This window comes from Dendrobates tinctorius, unplaced genomic scaffold, assembly GCF_039654945.1.
Source record: "Dendrobates tinctorius isolate UK_male_01 unplaced genomic scaffold, ASM3965494v1 ptg000211l, whole genome shotgun sequence".
Lineage (NCBI taxonomy): Eukaryota > Metazoa > Chordata > Amphibia > Anura > Dendrobatidae > Dendrobates > Dendrobates tinctorius.
The window spans coordinates 12,360,621-12,383,198 of record NW_027361878.1 but is presented as its reverse complement, the minus strand read 5'-3'; the positions used below and the strand labels follow the sequence as shown (position 1 = coordinate 12,383,198).

General features: G+C 43.3%; 1 protein-coding gene across 2 annotated transcripts in view; it reads right to left on the bottom strand.

Annotated features, from left to right (window-relative positions):
• The window catches only part of LOC141058267 (serine/threonine-protein kinase MRCK alpha-like), a 212,206-nt gene that overhangs the window by 51,190 nt on the left and 138,438 nt on the right, over positions 1-22,578 (bottom strand). For both annotated transcript variants that reach the window (XM_073554451.1, XM_073554452.1), the window contains exons 4-11: positions 11,227-11,322; positions 10,757-10,905; positions 10,084-10,177; positions 8,985-9,185; positions 8,612-8,860; positions 6,284-6,363; positions 5,657-5,745; positions 2,671-2,775 (exon numbers count right to left, since the gene is read on the bottom strand). In XM_073554451.1, coding sequence (XP_073410552.1) covers positions 2,671-2,775; positions 5,657-5,745; positions 6,284-6,363; positions 8,612-8,860; positions 8,985-9,185; positions 10,084-10,177; positions 10,757-10,905; positions 11,227-11,322 — 1,063 coding nt within the window. The remainder of the gene's footprint in view (positions 1-2,670; positions 2,776-5,656; positions 5,746-6,283; positions 6,364-8,611; positions 8,861-8,984; positions 9,186-10,083; positions 10,178-10,756; positions 10,906-11,226; positions 11,323-22,578) is intronic.

Genomic DNA, 22,578 nt, shown 5'->3' with positions numbered 1-22,578 from the left:
CTTTTCCCCTACTAATACATTCAACTCTTTCACAGCTATAAAATCTCTCTTCCAATTTTCAAGAAAATGAATCCTCAAGAAATTACATACAAGAGAGACAGGTGATCAACATCTTATTGCTTAGACAGAGGAGGAGGACTTAAAAGATCTTGAGGAATTATTGAACGAGCAGGACTCTGAAGCTTCAGGTACGTTCCCATGATCCGTATACCCACGTTCCACCCGTTTCTCCCCCCCCTTGTCAGTTTGTCTGGCTGTTGAAATTGTCACAAAATTAGTTATGGATAACTTATATCTAATACACGCAAGAATGTCAATCTTACGGCTCAACAACAGACCGCTTTGAGAGATCTAAAAAGTTTTAATGATATTGTCATCAAGCCGGCTGACATGGGGGATAATATAGTTATATGGCCGCAGCAAAGGAGGCATATAGACATTTTAAGGGATATAAAAAAAAAAAAACATTTCGACATGATCGTAATCCATTGACGGCATTTTCAGCCGAATTGGAAATTAATTTGTACCAGGTTTTCGAAAAGGGAATTATCCCCCAAAAAATCTTGAAGGGTTTATTGGCGAAGTCTCCAAAAATACCTGCTATATATTTCATACCAAAAATCCACAAGGATCCGTTAGAGCTACCGGGTCGGCCAATCGTGTCCGGCATAGGGGAACTGTGTGAACCCATTTGTAAATTTACAGATTATCTGAAGCCACTTGTGGAATCCTATGTTAGTGACATGATGGATGTCCTGGCCCAAATTGATAGTATGACATTAGACCAGGATATGATACTTGTGACAGCTGATATTGAATCACTGTACACATGCATTCAACATCATGACATCAGGCCTGTTGATTCTTTCTCACCAATAGTAACTGGGATGGTGCCATCTGTGATCTGATATTGGAATTACTTCAATATATTTTGACCCACAATTTCTTTGCTTTGAGACTTTTTTATTTACAGCAATGTGGCACTGCGATGCGGTGGCCTGTGCATCTTCCTTTGCAAATCTCTTCCTGGGGTATTGGGAGAGAGGAATTTTTTTGGGGGGAGGGTGCCCAGGCCGTGAACCATGTGCAGGGCTGGTTATGTTACATAGACGAACTATTCATTATCTGGCAGGGTAGTGAACAACAATTACAGAGTTTATGGATGGTCTGAATCTTAATTCAATCAATATCAGATTGTTCTATACATCCAGCAAGAACGAGGTGGACTTTCTTGACATCAAAATATTGCAATTACAGACGGATGTCTATAGAAAGCCCACCTCGGTCAATTCGCTGTTACATGTGGAGTCCAGCCACCCAGATGCCACGATTATGGCCATCCCAGTGGGTCAATTCTTGAGGATGAGGCATATTTGCACATCAGAAGAAATATTCGAACATCAGGCAGAGGACTTGAAGAAAAGGTTTTGAATGTGTGGATATAGCAACAAGTGCATCAGACGGGGCTATATGCGAGCAAAGGAGTAATCTTGTTACACTTATACATTCCCAACCAAAAAGATAGGAAGGCACAGGATCAAATTAGATTTATATATCAACATTTAAAGGGCACAGATGAGAGAATGCCTCCAGCGTCATTGGAATGTTCTGCAGACTGACCCTATTTTATCAAGTTTTTTTTTTTTATCTAAATACCCTCTGATGACAGCCAGGAGAAGCCAGAATCTGGCAGATATCCTTGTTCGCAGTCATTATGTTCCAAGTACTAAAAATCCCTTTAATTCTCGTGGTCCACCACAGGGATGTTTTCCCTGTGGGAACTGCATAGCATGTTAGAACATTCTGCGAACCTCCACCTTGGCCTATGGCACCCGGTACCTTCTTTATTAAACATATTACTTGTGCCACTGCACAAGTAATATACTATGCTACTTGTGGCTGTCAGAAAATATATGTTGGCTTAACATCACGCCAACTAAGAACACGTACAAGAGAGCATGTATGTGATATTGCTCCGAGGGCACCAAAATGCAACATCGTGCGTTCGGCGCACAGCGGCGCTCCGTCAAAAGGGCGCAGCGCATGCAAAATTCTACTAGCGCACGGTCAGCGCACCCTATGCTAAAGATAGGGTGTGCAGATCGCATGCAGCAGTGTGCGATACTAGGCGGAGATGACCGGAGAGGGCGGGGCTTAGTGGCGGCCGTGCGCTGCGGCCCAAAACGCTAGTGTGAGGCTAGCCTAAGCCACGTCTGCTCACGTGCTTTATAATCCATAACTGCTTTGGAGCTGGTGACTCTGAAGAACACAAAAAACATGAATGGCACAAATATTCTCCAAATCATCACCTTCACCTCACCCAGCAAACCCTGGACCAAGGAACCAGTTAAAGACGTTGAGGACAAATCACTGCTGTCAGAATTTAACTCAACGATGCCTTTAGGATGACACCGGATTTACCACGCGCTGACCGTGTTGGCGCCACTATTCACTCCGTGGACTCCCCAGTTAGGAAGCTGTCAGACTGATAACGTTTACCTTTGAGAACTGTTGCCATGTCAATTATATTCTTTACCTCATCCCGTACACCAACCATTATACCCCCTGTTTACCCCATCTCCTCCCGGCATGGAGTATACTCCTCTTCAAGTAAAAATTACGTTAACTCTTGCTCTGTCTACTGTCTGTTACTGCATCCTGCACACACACCTGCTAGTTTCTTCTGCAAAATTTCCATTTCTGTCTTTAGACTTCGGATCTCCCGATCTTTAGTAGGGGTCTCTGCGTTTGAAAGAAGGTTAATATAACTGGCAGCTGAAAGACAAAGTAAGAATTTCTACAATGGAGATAACAGAACAAAAGTGGCTGTTTTCTTAAGCCACCACTTGCATGTACTATATAAAAAACAGAAATGTTGGTCTTTTTTTCCTCTTTAATAATGCTTTTAAGCAACAGTTTTGTGGTAGATTTTTTCCCAATTTATTGCTCAAAATTACTAAACACGTTAATTCTTACTGTTACTAAAAGTAATGAGCTTAGCAGCAATGATGCCTTTAACAGCTGTAATGTGCCTGCACAATAAGCAATGCGGCTGTGTTGCTGCGACGACTAAGCAACTGTCGCTGATTGGTCGCCGCAGTTTGGTCGCGACCAATCTGCGAGGTGGGATTTCCATTACAGACAGACAGAATTAGACAATTATATAGTAGATTTGTTGCCCATCCTTTCCAAGATTGTAATGCAACCACATTTTGGGATTTAATTTAATTTAAAAAAAGTAAAAATTTCAACAAGACCACATCAAATTAATAAACCCTAAGGCTAGTTTCACACCAGCGCCTTGTGTGCATACCAAACGCATGCAAAAAACACATCATGCGTTTGCTATTTTTTTGCGCATGCGATTTAACCAGTTTGTCACCATGTTAACTCAAAAAACGCATGCGTGTGCATGTCCTAGCGCACGCGTGCGTTCCCATAGACTGTAATGCATTTTTTTGCGCATTCCGTGCGCATTCATTTTTTTGAGACAGGTCGGGCAGACCAAAAATGCAACAGGTTGCGTCCGGCGCGCCTAGGCGCACACTACAAAAAACCACATGCGCACGAAAACGCATACGAACGCGTGCATGCGCTAGACCATGCGCACCCATGTTAAAGATAGGGGAGCAATGCGCACGATAGCGCACGTGGCGCAGCGCTAAAAGACGCAAGTGTGAAACCAGCCTAAGACCACATTTACACGTTCAATATTTTCCATCAGTATTTTTAAGCCCAAACCAGGATTGGAACAAATCGGAGGAAAAGTATAATCGAAACGCGTCACCACTTCTGTATTTATCACCCATTCCTGGTTTTGGCTTACAAATACGGAGGTAAAAAACTGACAAATACTGAACATTGCCCAATACATCTGCTGAGTCATAAGAGATAAAAAGTCAAACAAACATTGGTTACATTTTATCTAAGAAATTACCAAAACTAAACATTGACCTGGTTTTACATTTTTATAACTAAATTAAAAATTTAATAAACAAAACTGAAGTCTTACACACGTGGTCAAAATTGTTGATACCCCTCGTTTAATGACAAAAACCCACAATGGTCACAGAAATAACTTGAATCTGGCAAAAGTAATAAATAAAAAAAATCTATGAAAATGAACAAATGAAAGTCAGACAATACTTTTCAATCATGCTTCCACAGAATTTTTTTTAAAAATACAACTCATGAAATAAGCCTGGACAGAAATGATTGTACCCTTAACTTAATTTTTTTGCGCAATCTTGAGGCAATCACTGCGATCAAACGATTCCAGTAACTGTCAATGAGACTTCTGCACCTCTGAACAGGTATTTTGACCCACTCTTCAAGAGCAAACTGCCCCAGTTGTCTCATGTTTGAAGGTTGCCTTTTCGAGACGCATGTTTCAGCTCTTTCCCAAAATGCTCAATAGGATTTAGGTCAGGGCTCATAGAAGGTAACTTCAGAATAGTCCAATGCTTTCCAGAATGTTTTTAGATGTGTGTTTAAGGTCATTGACCTGTTGCAAGACCCATGACCTGTGACCAAGACAAAGCTTTCTGACACTGGGCAGCACATTTCTCTGTAGAAACCCTTGATGGTATGAGATTTCATTGTATCCTATACAGATTCTAGACACCCTGTGCCAGATGCAGCAAAGCAGCCCCAGAAAAACAGAGCCTCCTCCATGTTTCACAGTAGGGACAGTGTTCTTTTCTTAATATGCTTCATATTTCCATCTGTGAACATAGAGCTGATGTGCCTTGCCAAAAAGTTCCATTTTGTCACATCTGTCCATAGGACATCCTCCCAGAAGCTTTGTGTGGCTTGTCAACATGTCAAATTCCAGTCTGGCTTTATGATTTTTCAACAATTTTGTCCTCCTTGGTCGGCTCCCATGAAGTCCACTTTGGCTCATACAACGATGGATGGTGCAATCTGACATTGATGTTCCTTGAGCTTGAAGTTCACCTTTAATCTGTTTAGAAGTTTTTCTGGGCTCTTGTTACCATTCGTATTATCTGTCTCTTTGATTTCTCAATTTTCCTCCTGCGGCCACGTCCAGGGAGGTTGGCTACAGTCGCATGCAACTTAAATTTCTCAATAATATGTGCAACTGCAGTCACAGGAACATCAAGCTGCTTGGAGATGGTTTAACATGTTTGTCTATAATTTTCTTTCAAATCTCCTGAGACAACTCTTTCCTTCGCTTCCCCTGGTCCATGTTGAGTTGTATACACACCATGTCACCAAACAGTGCAGTGAGTATCTGCAGCCCTCTATACAGGTCCACTCACTAATTCCAAGATCGTAGTCACCTGTGATGCCAATTTGTGGACACACCTTGGTTTATGTCCCTTTTGTCACACTAATTTCAGGGGTACCATCATTTTTGTCAAGGCCCATTTCATGAGTTTTTTTTATTGTTTTTTTTTTTTTTTTTTAATTCTGTGGAAGCATGGTTGAAAAGCAATGTCTGACTGTCATTTGTTCCTTTTCATAGGTTTTTTTATTTACTATTACTTTAGTCAGATTCAAGTCATTAAACAAGAGGTACCAATAATTTTGACCAAGTGTGTACATTTTTTTTGTGTGTTTTTGTATCTGGCCACTTAGCTTATGCTTCTTCCTGTTCTATAGAGATCAGAGAATAAAAATGGACTGGACTTACCTTGGATGGAGTCTTTTTCTTGCCCTTGTCTGCTTCCTGAGCCATTACTGACCATTGAGTTTATCAGTGTGCCTTTGTCTGATAAAGGGCTATATAAGTAGTAGAAAAAGGTAGAATTTTACAACACTACAATGAGTCATTAGAAGGAAAATAAAACAAAGCATTTTGTCACTCTGCCTCTTAGGTTTCATATGGATTGCAACAAATCTGATTATGAGCAGGTAGGAAATCATCATTGAATGCAGGACTGTCCATCTCAGGGATGTACAGTACTGTGGAGTAGACGTATGAATGTACTTTTTTATGCTCTTGGTAGAATATATTCTCAGGCTGCTATTCTGCTCACTACAAAACAAGGTAAACTGGAGGCACCGAGAACAAATTATCGACCATGCATCCACTTAAGATTAATAAAGGAAAAAGAATAAGATTTTTTTTAATCCTTTTCTGTAAAACCTAAAGCCAAGTAGTATTGTAAAAATCAAACACCCTGCAGATTTAGGGTCACGAAAAACTGTTTTGATGCATTTTATTCTGCATGAAAAAAAAAAATCTATGGCCAGAAAGTCGTAGCAGAATGTATTTGAGTTTTATTTACTTGTTGAAACTTTTCTATAATGCACATACCAGCTGGATGTAAATGTAAATCCCACAAACGGAAGAAGATGTGCTGCAAAACCATTGTGATTATTAGGAGGCAAGGTTTCCTAGGAGTAAACATACCATAAATGAAAAAAAAAAAAAAAAAACCAACCAATATTGTGAAAACAATTCTTATTCGTAGAGGTTTTCTCATCATTAATTGCTAAAATAGCAAAGTGATTGTAAGAATCAGCAACTTTACTGTTAGGCGTCAGGTTTCTGCTTCTGCTCTGCAGGAATCCAGAGCCTCACATTCTGCGGTCTCCTGCTGTCTGTATGCTGCAGAGAAGATTACTTTGCAGCAGACCGCTCCAGAGACTAAGTTCCTCTGTGCTCCTACTGGGCATGCTCATGAGATTATCTCCCATTGGAGATCGGGAGTCATGTGCCCTGGTCCTGCTCCATCTCGGAGATCTGGAAGGTCCCGCACGGCTATAAAAAGCGCACATGACCGTTCGGCCATGCGCTAGTATAGACTATACTTGCTATGTGTTAATGGTGATGGATGTATGTTTCTGGTGACTGACTCATTATATAAAACCTTCCCTCTGATATTACGCATCTGGATAGGGAATTAGTTTAGCAGTCAGCGCCAGTCAGTGGCAAGCCTTAGGCCACTGTGCACACCGCACCGCTACGCTAGCATCTGACATTGTGCTTGCTTTCTGACTTTGTTGTCGAGCGGCAGTGTCCTACGCCGCGCTGCAGTTGCAGCCCTTCTTGGCACTCGCAGAAGCGACGGCTCACACACAGTAGGTGTAGAGTGTCGCAGCTCCTCGGTCTTGGGTCCTGCTCCTGTGACCAGATACCATGTGTGCATTTACCTGAGGCCTGTGTCACTAACAGGTTCAGCATTTTGTATTTTTTTGTTGCGGCACCTCTGTGTGTGAACAGAGCCCGCTCTGTGCACTCCGGGTGAAGTTGAACCCGTGCGCATCATACCGCCATATTGCTCCTCATTACCTAGCAGCGGTGTAACACCTACTGCATGGTGGACCCCGAGCGGCGAGCGTACTTTATTATTTTCATTTAGTGCGTTCCGCCGTTCCTAAAACTTTACAGTTTACTTTTCTTAAAAAATCTACTGTTCTCAAGAATGGAGGGACATTAAATTGTAAAGTTGACTAGCCAACTCAGCAGTCTATCAGTGGCGGTCAGTGTCCCAAACAAGGAGTGCAGCGCTTACAATCTTTTTCATATATAGCTTAAAGGCCCCGTCTCACTAAGCATTCTCGGTAGCGAGATCGCTGCTGAGTCACAACTTTTGTGACGTAACAGCGATCTCACCAGCGAGATTGCTGTGTGTGACAGCGATCAGCGAGCGGCCCCCCTGCCGGTATCGCTGATCGCTGCAAGAAATCTCTGGACATTTCTTTGGTCGCTGGTCTCCCGCTGGCCAGCACACATCGCTGTGTGTGACAGCGGGAGACCAGCGATCAGGTGTAAAAAATAATAAAAAAAATAAAAAATATAGTTATTCTCACCTTCCGATGTCCCGTTCAGCCATCCCACCTCTCTCCACGCTCCGGTCCCAGTGATCCTTTGCACGAATGACCGCGAGACTTTGTTATCCCGCGAGACCGTGACATCTCGCGGTCATTCATGCAAAGGATCACTGGGACCGGAGCGTGGAGAGAGGCCGGAAGACTGCGCGGGACATCGGATGGTGAGAATAACTATATTTTTTATTTTGATTCTATTTTTTACAGGATGGCCAGCGATGCCGGGCGCTCGGCATCGCTGTGCTGATCGCTGGTGAAGCTGTCTGTGTGACAGCTCACCAGCGATCACATAGCGACTTACTAGCGATCCTGACACCTTGATATCGGTGTCGGGATCGCTGGTAAGTCGCTTAGTGAGACGGGGCCTTAAGTTTGGATGACTAGATCTGGCCGACTTTAGTACATCTACGCTCCTCAGATTCTGAAGGTAAAAGCTGCCTCTGCTTGCAACAGTGGAGAATGCCCAGTTCCAGACAGAAGTGCAATAATGACGCTGATTCAGGCTTTCAATCAAGAGCACATTGCCCTCTGGCAAGCAGGAAGCAGGGGAGCAGTGTGCTCCTGATATTGATTATGTGACAGCCTTTTAAATGAAATTCTCCACATATCATACAATACGGTGCATGTGACACTGCACATACGCCAATTTTCTACACAGAGACAGCCAAAGCAAAGCAGTTCGTTATCGAGGGGACCCCTCCAAATAACCAAAACACATCTCAACCTACCAAACCCCCTTCAAGTGTGACAGAGGAATTATTAGGGTTAACAGTAGCAAACGTAAACTTCAATTCAGACGTGTATCACCTACTGAATTTTTTAAAGATTCATCATCCACATCAAAATTGGAAGTGTCTGCTGGACTGTCCACCTCAGGGATGTAAGGTGGAGTAGCTGTATGAATGTTTTCCCAATCTACTCCACTAAAGAATGGATGCTTCTTGAAGTCATCAACACCACCTCTTCCCAGCCGATTCTCTTGTCGGCAGATAAGGCTTTTGATGAGATCCTTTGCATTGTCAGATACATCAGTAATCTCAGATGGGAACTGTAGATGAACCTGCACCAATAGTGTAAACAATTGGACAAGTGGTTAAGAGGCAGATCACCCAAAACACAATATGTATACATGAGAGACTATGCACAACATATAGCGTATGAAAAAACATTAATATTCACTTTACCTCATGATTCATTATTTTTCCATAAGTTTCTACTAGGGATTCGGCATAGAAAGGTGTCTCTCCAAAGAGAATTTCATACATGGAGACTCCTAGTGACCACCAGTCACACTCTGTCCCATACTTGCCCTTGCCATCCTCCATGGCTTGGAGAATTTCTGGTGAAATGTAATCTGGGGTGCCAACAGCAACTGATGACTCCACCTGGAAGGAGATAATAAATGGCCTGTTGGTATGAACCATCTTTCATTATGAATGAAGCACAACCTTAAAGCTTGATTTATAGAAGCAATAAATATTTACGATTTAGTCCTATTGGAACTAGAATCAAATTTATATGTGCACAGCGTTACAATCCTGGGAGCTTTTAGAGGGTGGAAAAACACTCAATCAACTCTTCCAAGGGATACAATATGATGAGACAAGCTGATGGCCACCACAGTGATGAAGACAAGGAGAAAGGAGTTTTAGACAGTCTGTATTACCAAAACATTTTCTGCATAATTTAAAGTTCACCAATTGTTGAGTACGCCATTGATCGATAAGCAATAGAAACTTCCAGTCTGTAAAGACGTTTGGTTGTGGCAGAGAACCATCATGCCCAAAACTGGTAATGGAGACGCAACCTGCGCTGTCACTAAATGGCTGAAAACTTTTCTTGGAACTGTCAGTCATAAGTTTCGGCTCCATGTTTTCAACACTAGGTGGAAGCATAGACTGCCAAAAGTCTGGATGGCAGGGGGAAAAACCTGGGCTTTTTCAGCAACATATCACACGCTTATATAGAAAGTATAAAATTTTTTTTTTTTTTTTTTTTTTTTTTTTTTTTAACTCTGGAACAGTAGCTACTACACCTACTAACACAGCCTGGATGTTTTCTGCTCATTTTCCCATCTGCTTAATACTCAGTTTTGCCTTGGCAGATGGCTTTTTTGTATCCATAGATTATATGATGGCTTACTGGTCACAGATCGAGCAGTGGAATTATTTCTAGACTATGCATTTCTGCAAAGAGACCTTTATTAACTTTATAATATTTTCAAGGTGCGTTTATATTACAGTGGGAATTGACAATGTCTTTAGCTACATTCTGTAGAATTACCATGCCATCTGGACGCATTTTCAAACAAGATCCAAAGTCAGCAAGTCGGATGTGGCCTTTCAGGTCAATCAGAATATTATCTGGTTTTATATCTCTGCAGGGATAAAAACATTTTTAGTATCTATTTTTTTTTTCATGAAACATTCAATAATAGTTGAATAGTAGTGATGAGCCGATGTGCTCAGATAAGGTGTTATCGGTGCATGTTCGTGTGCTAATCGAGTTTCTTCACTCTTCAGCACGCTCAAAAAATATATTCAACAAACCGGCAATCCCTGCATGTGTTGTGGCTGTCGAACAGCCGTGAGACATGCATCCACGGGAACTCGAACATATTTTTCGAGCACGCTGATGTCACTCGGTTAGCACCCGACCATATTCGAGCACGTTCGCTCATCACTAAAGTTATCTGACTTAATCTTAACATTACTCGTTTCAGTAACTGTTATTAAAGCCAACAACCCCTTTTAAACCATATGTGACCAAAGATTCTTTCACAAATCGTTGAATTCTACAGTCAAGTAATATTTTATAGCTTAGATCACAACCATGAAAAGGCAAATAATATTTCATTTCAGCAGAATGATGGTAGACTACGGATATGGAATATACTTGACAAATAGTTTAGGATAAACTTCTGAATCAATTCATCATTTCTTCGGGAGTTTCTCACCTGTGAACATAGTGCAGTTGATGCACTGAATCTATTGCCAGTACCATTTCCGCCAAGTAAAATCGAGCCATTTCTTCTGGTAGTCGGTCCTCAAACTTGCTAAGCAGAGTCAGCAGATCTCCTCCAACATAGTACTCCATCACCAGGTACTGTAGAGAATATTCATTTTAGATTAGAACATATTTTATACAGAACTAAAATGTCCTTTTTGTAAAATAAGTACTGCGACATGGGAGGTTTTCTTCTAGTTTATTGGAGATGATAATGCATAAATGTGAGGATGTATCTGATTGTTCTCTAGGTGCTCACAGATCAATAGAATGTAAGTCCTATCTCTCAATATACAGACAGCACTTAAAAGGCAGGACCCGGCAGACCACAGCCAATAGCTGCAAGTTCCCAAATAAATACTTCGCCAATAACATGGCTGTAAGAATAAATAATTTAGAACGTCGCCGAGAAGTCCTTACCAAGTAGTTTTCATCATGAAATGCATAATGTAAGGTGGGGATCCACTGGGTTTCTGCTTTCACTAAGACATCTCTTTCTTCCCGAAAACAAGCAGTCTGGAAAAAAAAAATTAAATAAAAATAAAAAAAGTAAAATATATTAATAACACTGACATCTTTATGAATCACAAAGGTGTACAAAGTTTGAAAAAAACATTTTAGATGGATAATTTTCGCATTCTGAGAAGTTTGTTGTGTTTGGGGGGCAAGTTCCTCTAATATTCCCACATATTAATAGATTTTATTCCTACCTGCCAATAGGGGTGTTTCGTGAAACCATGCTCAAAAGTGTTTAAATTGGGGTAAGGCCCAAAAGTCTAGAATGTTGGATTGTAAATGTCGGGAAACGGGTATTTTATTAATATATATCAAGTCATTATACAACAAACAACTCATACAGAGCTGTTCATACAGATATCCTTTTGTTCTTCCCATTCCATCTTAAGATATTTAACAACCTTTAAAAAACATGAGCAATGCAACAAATCACATCACTGAGCTTTGCATTTCAAAATTCCCACATTTGCCTTCTACTCTTTGGCAAACAGTCAAATGGGATACTCTTGTACAGAGTGGATATAACAAAAACATTGTTCCTGTGACTATTTGTATACGTAGTTGTGGCGCCCATGAGGCTCAGTCGCCACAGAGGTACTGCACCTTCTCCTAGGGTGTAGTGCCCCACCAACTAGGTAAGTTGTGAATTCCTTTCCACACTCCAACACCTGCACCCCACACACAGAATAGTTCAGCACTGATCACATTGCGGCTCATGCTTAGAGGGTAGCAGAGCACCTCTGGTGATTCCTTGCATCGAAACACAAGATGTGCTGGGAGGTGGGTGGAGTTGAGATCCATATAAAAGAGTGGGAAGGTTTAGAATTGCAGGTCAGTCTGACGGGAGGTCAGGCGAGAGGAGTTCAGTTCTGAAGTTAGTTTTGAGTTCAGTTTGCGTTCAGTTTAGAAAGAGTGCTGCAGCTGGCACGGGAAAGAGAAGAGAAGGAGAATGACGTAGAACTGCAACCTAAGCTTCCATAAGAGAGAACAGCGTGGAACGAAGGAGTAGGAGAACAGAGAGGAGTTGTGGGTTGGAAGAGGAACCCTGCCTATCTCAGCGCAAGACCGGGGCCTGGTCCCCGAGGTTGTATGGACACTTATGGTTCTGCAGCAGACACCGGTGGAGTAGTTGGCTGTAAATGCACTACTCCCATCTAAGACTTGGGACACAACAGCAACACTGATAGAGAGCCGGGATCCAGGAGGTCCCTGATCAGGCTACAGCTGTGTCATACAAGTAAGGTTCTAGGAACATCTGACAGGAGGAACTTCAGAGTAACCACGGTACTGGAGTTCTTCACACTACAAGGCACAATAGAGGAGTCGTTCAGGAAAGGCACATGTTGGCGGAGTGTTAGAGAGGAGAACCCTGAAACAATTGAAAAGAGAGAAAGCACCACTGCATAATAACGCACACTATCCCCATATAATATTTAGAAGTTTATTAATGCAAAAGGGTTATACATAAAAACATTAAAAAACACACACAGAGACATCCCACAATATACAATAATAAAGAATAGGACACAAAATCATGTGTAATGTAATTGTATATCACAACTAATCCAACCACGGAATACATCTATACCCTACTGTTGGGCTCATAGGGACCATAAGGTCCTAACACTATTCAGCAAGTAAAGTATGAATCCATCTCAACAACCTAAGATGTGAGAAGGCATCAATTTATGTAGATTATTTTTTGCAGCCCATAGTGAAGGGATTACCTTCCTATATTCAGGATACCTCCCATTTTATTAAGAAATGTCGTGACGTGGTTCTAACATCCGGGGCCTTGTTGGTTACCTGTGATGTGGAATCACTGTATTCCAACATTGATCATTCTGATGGTATCACGGCGGTTCTGTATTTTCTTGATCAGGCAATACAGTCCGACAGGATGCATGATTCATTTATTGTGGATCTATTGGGCTTCATTATGAAACACAATTTTTTCATCTTTGATAGATCATACTATCTTCAGATCTCTGGTGTGGCCATGGGGGCTAGATGTGCCCCGGTATTGGCGAATTTGTTTCTTGGTTGGTGGGAGGCTACCCGGGTATATCACATGGAGGGGTTTAGGGATAAAGTGCGACATTGGTCGCGCTTTATCGATGACATTTTCTTCATATGGACCGGCACAGTAGAGGAATGTGATTGTTTTATGGAATCATTGAATTCCAATCCGTATAATATCGTGTTGACTTATACAGTGTCCTCTATTTCAGTTACCTTCTTGGACCTCTTGGTATCAAATGTAAATGGGGGCATTACTACGAGATTGTTTAGGAAACCCACGGCCACAAATAGTCTGTTGGACTATACGAGTTTCCATCCAGCCCATACTAGAAATGGAATACCTGTGGGGCAATTTTTAAGAACGCGGAGAAATTGTACTTCGGATGAGGTGTTCCGGGAGGAGGCTTCATGCCTTACGAAACGTTTCAAGAAGAGAAACTATCCTAAGGGGAGTATTTCGCGAGCATATCAGCGAGCAAGTGGATGTACACAGGACTCACTTTTGACCACACGTACTAAGGTGCGAGAATCGGGGCTCCGGTTCATCACACAATATAACAGCCAATGGTCACAGGTGAGAGAAACACTTGGGAGGCATTGGGGTATTCTCACAACGGACTTGCAGACAGCCACTTTGGTGTCGGAGCGTCCTTGTATAACAGCAAGAAGGGCTCCAAATTTCAAGGATATCCTTACTAAGAGTCACTACATGAGACCCACTATTGGGTTGGGTAGGGGAATAACACTTAGGGGCTCTTTTGCGTGTGGCGACTGCAATGTTTGCCCTTATATGCTTCCCACTAGAGATTATTTTGTTAATCCAGAGGATGGAACTAGACATGGGTTAAGGTCATACATCAATTGTAAAACTAGTTGTGTGATCTATGCATTGATTTGTCCGTGTCATCAGGTGTATGTTGGGCAGACTTCCCAGGAGTTACGTCGAAGAATACAGAAACATTTTTCAACAATCAATTTGGCGCGAGTTGATCATGCAAAGGGTAAGACCTTGACGTCTGTGGCAGCCCATTTTTTGACCCACCATGCTGGGAAGGTCGCCAATGCCAGGGTGGTGGGTTTGGAGAAAATATTAGTGTCGATTAGAGGGGGCTCACCCAGGAAACGACTATTACAACTGGAGTCACGATGGATTTTTAATTTGAATTCGTTAAGCCCAGGGGGCTTGAATGAGGAGTTCCTTTTTACGGGGTTTCTGGGTTGAATATTCATCTTACCCTTTCTTCCCTTCTTCCCTTAGGTGACTATCCTCTTTGGAAATCAGTACGAATAGGAATTATGGTCCCTTTATGGTTTGATCGGATTTTGCACCATGGAATTATTGGGCCTTAATTTTGTTCCCTTCTGCTTATATGATTGGCCAATTTTGATGTATTGGATTTTGGATCATTGGATAAATGGGATATTCACTTTATGGAATACTTGTATATATTGACTAATAAAATTAGCAAATGATCTTTCAATATGCTTTATTATGTGATTATAGATCTTGAATTCTATTTTTTGGATAGACCAATTGCTCTTCTCCTTATGGATGTTCATATCTTCAGATGCATCTCGGGATTTTGGGCTCATGGGGGATCATATTTTAGGGTCTCACATTGGCGGTACTGGCTGTTGCTCCTTCGATCTGGATTTCACAAATAAAATAAAATGGCCCTTTATTATGATCTGGATTTTCTCCTGGATATGGAAATCTTTGATTATTAGGTATTAGTGATGAGGTGAGATCTTCATCAATATTTGCCTTTATCTATAGCGATTTATACATTATGGTGGCTGTTGTGGGTCTGTGTCCTATCAATCCCTATATGTACGTCCTGTCTGGTGTTGTAATCACTTCTTTTTATTATATATTTATGTGTACGTTTTGTCTGGTGTCCTCTTTCCCTCTTGTATATATGTTTATATATTGTCTTTTGTCCATGTTGGTCGTTTTATGTATATTGCTCCCGGGAGCGACGCGCGCTTTACTGCACAAAGTCTAGTATTAGATGGTTCTAAGGCGCCTCATGTTAATTGGCGTTTGTCCAATTGGACGCGGGCATTCTGCCTTATGCGTTCCACTGGACGCAGGCGCAGTGGGACTGTTATACCTAGTTGAGGCGAAGTGTACTGCGCATGCGTGGCGGCCATTATTATTTTGGTCATGTGACCGGGACGCCGGTCTTCATGCGGTCGCCATGCCTGACGAATAAGCAGTGCGCGCGCACTCCCACTTTTGGACTCTAACAAGGTATTTAAAGCCCCTCGGACCATGGCTTACTCATTTCCCCTGACGAAGCTGCACGTGCTGCAGCGATACGCGTGGGGTATGGTTCTGGGCAGGGCGCCCACTTATCTGATCCTTCCACGGTCTCTAGCCTGCTGAGGTTTTGTTTTCATTGTTCAGCTTGCTTATCCTGGGGTATTATCCCATTGTAGGGATGTATATGTGTTGATCTGGTTGTTCTTGGACATTACCCTATTATAGGGTTTTTTTAGCACCCTGGGGATTATTTAGGTGGCTTATTATGGCCCATATATCCATATTAGGTTGTTGAGATGGATTCATACTTTACTTGCTGAATAGTGTTAGGACCTTATGGTCCCTATGAGCCCAACAGTAGGGTATAGATGTATTCCGTGGTTGGATTAGTTGTGATATACAATTACATTACACATGATTTTGTGTCCTATTCTTTATTATTGTATATTGTGGGATGTCTCTGTGTGTGTTTTTTAATGTTTTTATGTATAACCCTTTTGCATTAATAAACTTCTAAATATTATATGGGGATAGTGTGCGTTATTATGCAGTGGTGCTTTCTCTCTTTTCAATTGTTTCAGTGTTCATTCCACTGCAGCAGCACCTACCCTCTATACATTGTACAATATATTGCACAGATTGTGCGCCCCGGCCTTGTTTTTCGTTAATAGAGAGGAGAACCCTGACTTGCCCGGGAGGCCGATTGAGTCTCTACCCTGGAGGACACGGCACGGAGGCAGGCACCAGTGGGTACCACAAACTGAGTAAAGCTTTGAAACTGCAAGCCCTGGTGTCCTCCATTCATTCGTCGCTAGCACCTCCAGCACCGCTACATCTGGGTAACAGCATCTATACCATTCTGCGCCTCTCCTCGTCCATTGCACCTACACTGCCCTGGGACTACAGCTCCACCATCTTTGCTGCACCACACCATCAGTCTCAGTGGATCTGCATGCAGCGTTGGCTCAACATCTTACTTGCCAAACACCACGGGTGGCGTCACGAACTATCCATATAAGCTATACTATTAACATCACGGCCATTGGGCGCCCAGGGCTACGGACCGGGTCACTGCTGCTGTGACACATCCCCCTGACACCGGCCCGGTACAGGGTACCCCGCTGCCCTGGGTGTGGGGGCGACCCATAGTCACATTTATATTCATGTAAAATATGTTGGAATAGGAACAACAAGACACAAATTTTCAGAGGTCCATATTTTGCCTGGATAAAATGGTGACTGTCCAGAGTTTGAGAAGATTATTGATCAACAAGAGATCCTTAGCATCTGTCAGAGTATTCTCCTTGTGTTCTTAAGAGTCGTCTTCGATAATCCAAATTTCCCCAAGATGTGATATTTAGGAGGTCGTCACAAATCCTACCTCCTTTTTCAACTTTTCCACATCTGGTTTGTGAAATTAGAGTTTATAGAAAACTAAACTGTGTCCTGGATATCAAAAATGTGTACCTATATGCAACCCCTGGAGTTCCTAGTCTCCTAATTGGGTTCCAAAGAAGACCGTGAATGCAAAGCAGGTTTTTTTAAAAAGGGGTATTCCAGTCTACAAGATTTTATCCCAAGATGTAGTAGGTGTAATAATATTAGCAAATATCTCTAATTAGAAATGTAGTACAGTTTTTCTGATTCGCCATGGCTCTTTCCTCATTTGCAGTCATTGCAGGACCTTGGGTATCCATGATTATGACCACTGATATAGTGACAGTTAGCCATTTGCCGCAGTTGTAACCATGGATACCCAAGGTCCTGCACTGCCTGCACACAAGGAAAGAGAGCAAATCAGAAAAACTATACTGCGTTAATGATTGGACGCATTTGCTAATATTATTATTACACCTACTACATATTGGGATAGGCTCTTGGAGATGGAAATACCCCTTTAAGCCTCATCCAGACGTCCAGTTTTTTTTCTATTTTCGTCAATGAAAAATATGGATTTTTGTGAGTACTCACCGTAAAATCCTTTTCTCCGAGACGCTCATTGGGGGACACAGGTAGTGTGGGTGTATGCTACCGCCCTCTGGAGGCTGACACTAAGTAAACACCACAAGGTTAGCTTCTCCACCACCGCATACACCCTTGCCCCGATTGCGGGCGGAAACCAGTTTAGTGCAAAAGCAGTCGGAGAATAACGAAAGAACAGCTTTAACGCAGATAACAATATGTCTGGAAAAGATCCACCCTGACATCAACAAAAAAATGCACATTAAGAAAACTAGAGCCAACTTGGCCAACAAGGTGGGTGCTGTGTCCCCCAATGAGCGTCTCGGAGAAAAGGATTTTACGGTGAGTACCCACAAAAATCCATGTTTCGCCTTCGTTTCATTGGGGGACAAAGGTACTGTGGGACGTCCTAAAGCAGTCCCTGGGTGGGAAGTTGACACCAATCCAAACTACATGCACCTCCTGTCTAAAGGTGCGCCACCGCTGCTTGGAGAATCCTACCTAGGCTCGCATCTGATGAAGCCTGAGTATGGACATTGTAATGTATAGTAAACGTGTGCAAGCTGGACCAGGTCGCTGCGTTGCACACTTGTTCCGTCGAAGCCTGGTGCCAAAGCTCCCAAGAGGCGCCCACTGCCCGAGTAGAGTGTGCGCTGATCCCTGCTGGAACCGGCGCACCCCTTATGCAGTAGGCCTCCTGAATAGTTAGACAGATCCATCTGGCTATGGTCGATTTTGAGGCTGCGAGTCCCTTCCTGCGCCCTTCGGGGAGCACGAACAGCGCGTCCGTCTGACGAAAGGGTGCCATCCGCGCCACGTACCTTCTGAGTGCTCTCACCAAGTCTAATGTATGAAGAGCCTTTTCCACGCGATGTACTGGCGTTGGACAGAATGAGGGCAAGACATTATCATTAACGTGAAATGAGGATACGACCTTTGGCAGAAAGGGGGGAGCTGGTCTGAGCACTACCTTATCCCTGTGGAAGGTGAGAAAAGGTGCTCGGCAGGACAACTCTGAAACTCGCCTAATGGAAGTTATGGCTACCAAGAATACTACTTTCTGGGAAAGGTACGACAAAGGAACATCCTGAAGTGGTTCAAAAGGAGCTTCCTGCAGAATATTCAGGACCAGATTAAGGTCCCAGGAGTCCAGGGGCACCCTATAGAGAGGTACCAAGTGGGAGACTCCCTGGATGAAAGTCATCACCTGCATATTGGTAGCAATTCTTTGCTGGAACAGGATGGACAACGCCGATATCTGTCTCCTAAGGGAGCTCGGGGCCAAACCTGAGTCTAGGCCTGACTGAAGAAAGGCTAGGATGTTGGGAATCGAAAAAGTCAGTGGAGAAACACCACGGTCTCGACACCAAGTGAAGACGACCTTCCAGGTATGGTGGTAAATTGTCGCCGAGGTAGCCTTCCGGGCGCTAATCATTGTAGCTACCACATTGCGGCTGAACCCAGCCTGGGTCAGAATCCAAGATTCAACGGCCAACGACAACGACGACACTGAAGCCTGCTGCCGGAATCAGCGTGGGAGCGAGGAGGAGAGGTGAGTATTGTGTTTTGTTTTGTTTTTTATATCTCTCTCGCTTTCTCTGTCTCTCTATCTCTACATCTCTCTAATATCCATCCATCTCTCTATCTCTCTATCCATCTCTCTCTCTATCCATCTCTCTATCTCTCTATCCATCTATCTCAATCTCTCTCTATCTATTGATCTATCCATCTATATCTATTATATCTATCTATTATCTCTATTATCTATATCTATCCATCTATCTCTATATCTCTATATCTAGCTATTATCTCTATATCTATCTCTATATCTATCTTTCTATATCTATCTGTCTCTATATCTCTATATATATATATATCTCTATATCTATTTTTATTTATAGCCATCTAGCTATATATATTTATCTCTATATCTATCTATATATGTCTATATTATTATTATATCTGTATATCTCTATCTATTATCTATCTCTATCTATATATCTAGCTATCTCTTTCTAGCTATAGCTATCTATCTCTATATCTATCCATTTTCTATCTATATCTATCTACCTATCGATCTATCTATCTATATCTATCTACCTATCGATCTATCTATCCATTATCTACTTTCTATCCATTATCTATCTATCTATATATCTATATAGCATTATACCCTATGAGGAGGGCAGCATTATACCCTATGAGGAGGGCAGCATTATACCCTATGAGGAGGGCAGCATTATACCCTATGAGGAGGGCAGCATTATACCCTATGAGGAGGGCAGCATTATACCCTATGAGGAGGGCAGCATTATACCCTATGAGGAGGGCAGCATTATACCCTATGAGGAGGGCAGCATTATACCCTATGAGGAGGGCAGCATTATACCCTATGAGGAGGGCAGCATTATACCCTATGAGGAGGGCAGCATTATACCCTATGAGGAGGGCAGCATTATACCCTATGAGGAGGGCAGCATTATACCCTATGAGGAGGGCAGCATTATACCCTATGAGGAGGGCAGCATTATACCCTATGAGGAGGGCAGCATTATACCCTATGAGGAGGGCAGCATTATACCCTATGAGGAGGGCAGCATTATACCCTATGAGGAGGGCAGCATTATACCCTATGAGGAGGGCAGCATTATACCCTATGAGGAGGGCAGCATTATACCCTATGAGGGGGGCAGTATTATTCCCTATGAGGGGGACAGTATTATACCCTATGAGGGGGACAGTATTATACCCTATGAGGGGGGCAGTATTATACCCTATGAGGGGGACAGTATTATACCCTATGAGGGGGACAGTATTATACCCTATGAGGGGGACAGTATTATACCCTATGAGGGGGACAGTATTATACCCTATGAGGGGGACAGTATTATACCCTATGAGGGGGACAGTATTATACCCTATGAGGGGGACAGTATTATACCCTATGAGGGGGACAGTATTATACCCTATGAGGGGGACAGTATTATACCCTATGAGGGGGACAGTATTATACCCTATGAGGGGGACAGTATTATACCCTATGAGGGGGACAGTATTATACCCTATGAGGGGGACAGTATTATACCCTATGAGGGGGCAGTATTATACCCTATGAGGGGGCAGTATTATACCCTATGAGGGGGGCAGTATTATACCCTATGAGGGGGTGCATTATTATACCCTATGAGGGGGTGCATTATTATACCCTATGAGGGGGTGCATTATTATACCCTATGAGGGGGTGCATTATTATACCCTATGAGGGGGTGCATTATTATACCCTATGAGGGGGTGCATTATTATACCCTATGAGGGGGTGCATTATTATACCCTATGAGGGGGTGCATTATTATACCCTATGAGGGGGTGCATTATTATACCCTATGAGGGGGGCAGTATTATACCCTATGAGGGGGGCAGTATTATACCCTATGAGGGGGGCAGTATTATACCCTATGAGGGGGGCAGTATTATACCCTATGAGGGGGTGCATTATACCCTATGAGGGGGGCAGTATTATACCCTATGAGGGGGGCTGCATTATATTCTATGAGATGGCTGCATTATATTCTATGAGATGGCTACATTATATTCTATGAGATGGCTGCATTATATTCTATGAGGGGGCTACCCCAACTCCTGCTACATAATTAAGACATGTACAACCTTATATTATACCCGGATATTAGCGTGTTTACCGCATAATCTGGTATTTAACTCTATGCAGCTACATAGTGGGCCCCAAGAATGATTTTCTCTGGTGGGCCCAAGGTGTTCCAGTCCGACGCTGGCTGCCACCATCTTCCCTAGCACTCTCATCTCAAACCGAATGGTGTGCGGTACTGGCTGCAGAAGCTTCTGGACTCCTTGCCGGAGCACTAGTGCTTTGTCCTGAGGGAGAATTATCTACCCTAGGGAGGTGTCGAAAATCATCCCTAAAAAAGAAATCCTCTGAGCTGGGACAAGGGATGATTTTTTCCCGTTGACCACCCACCCTAAGTGGGAGAGGGTATCTAGCGTGATGTTGACATTCTCCTCGCATGCCCGAAACGAGGGGCCCTTCACCAAGAGGTCGTCTAAGTATGGTAAGACGACTATGCCTCGAGAGTGTAAGACGGCCATCATGACTGCCATCACCTTTGTGAACACTCTGGGAGCGGTGGCGAGCCCAAAGGGCAGTGCTGCAAACAGGAAATGTCGGCCATTGATGACGAATCGCAGAAACTTTTGATGCGGAGGAAAAATGGGGACATGCAGGTAGGCATCCTGGATGTCGATCAAGGCCAAGTATTCCCCTTGACCCATGGCCGCTATAACTGAGCGGAGAGATCCCATTCGGAAATGCTTGATCCTGATGAACTTCGGGAGCTTCAGGTCTAAAACCGGCCTGATTGTCCCGTCCTTTTTGGGGACTGCGAACAGATTGGAATAAAAACCCTGCCCTTTCTCGTGCTCTGGTACGGGAACAATGACTCCGTTGCGCTGGAGTGAGTCGATGGCCCCTAGCAACGCCCTTGCCCGGGGTTCCATCTTGGGAAGCAGAGACAGAAAAAAAAAATCGTTTTGGGGGAACTTGAAAAACCATCTTGTATCCTGCGGACACCAGTTCCGCCACCCATGAGTCGCATGCTATTGTGACCCAGACCTCGCGAAAATAGAGCAGGCGGCCGCCTACTCTGCTGATTTCGCCTAAAAAGTGGTCAGAGTCATTTGGCTGAGGGTCTCTGGGCCCTGGCTCCTCTTGTCCTGAGCTGGCGAGCATGCACTCTCCCCAATGGGTTGGCTCTATATGAGACCTGTCGCTCCCTATCCTGGTTGGAGCGACTTGGGGTGGTAGAGCTGGCTGCTGCCGTCCACCCGGGGTTACGAAAGGCCCGAAACCGTGCCTGAGCTTGTCGAAGCGGCTGATTAGTCCTTTGTTGCGGAAGGAAGCTGCTCTTTCCTCCCGTGGCATCGGAGATGAGCTGGTCTAATTTCTCCCCGAACAGGCGGCCACTCTGATAAGG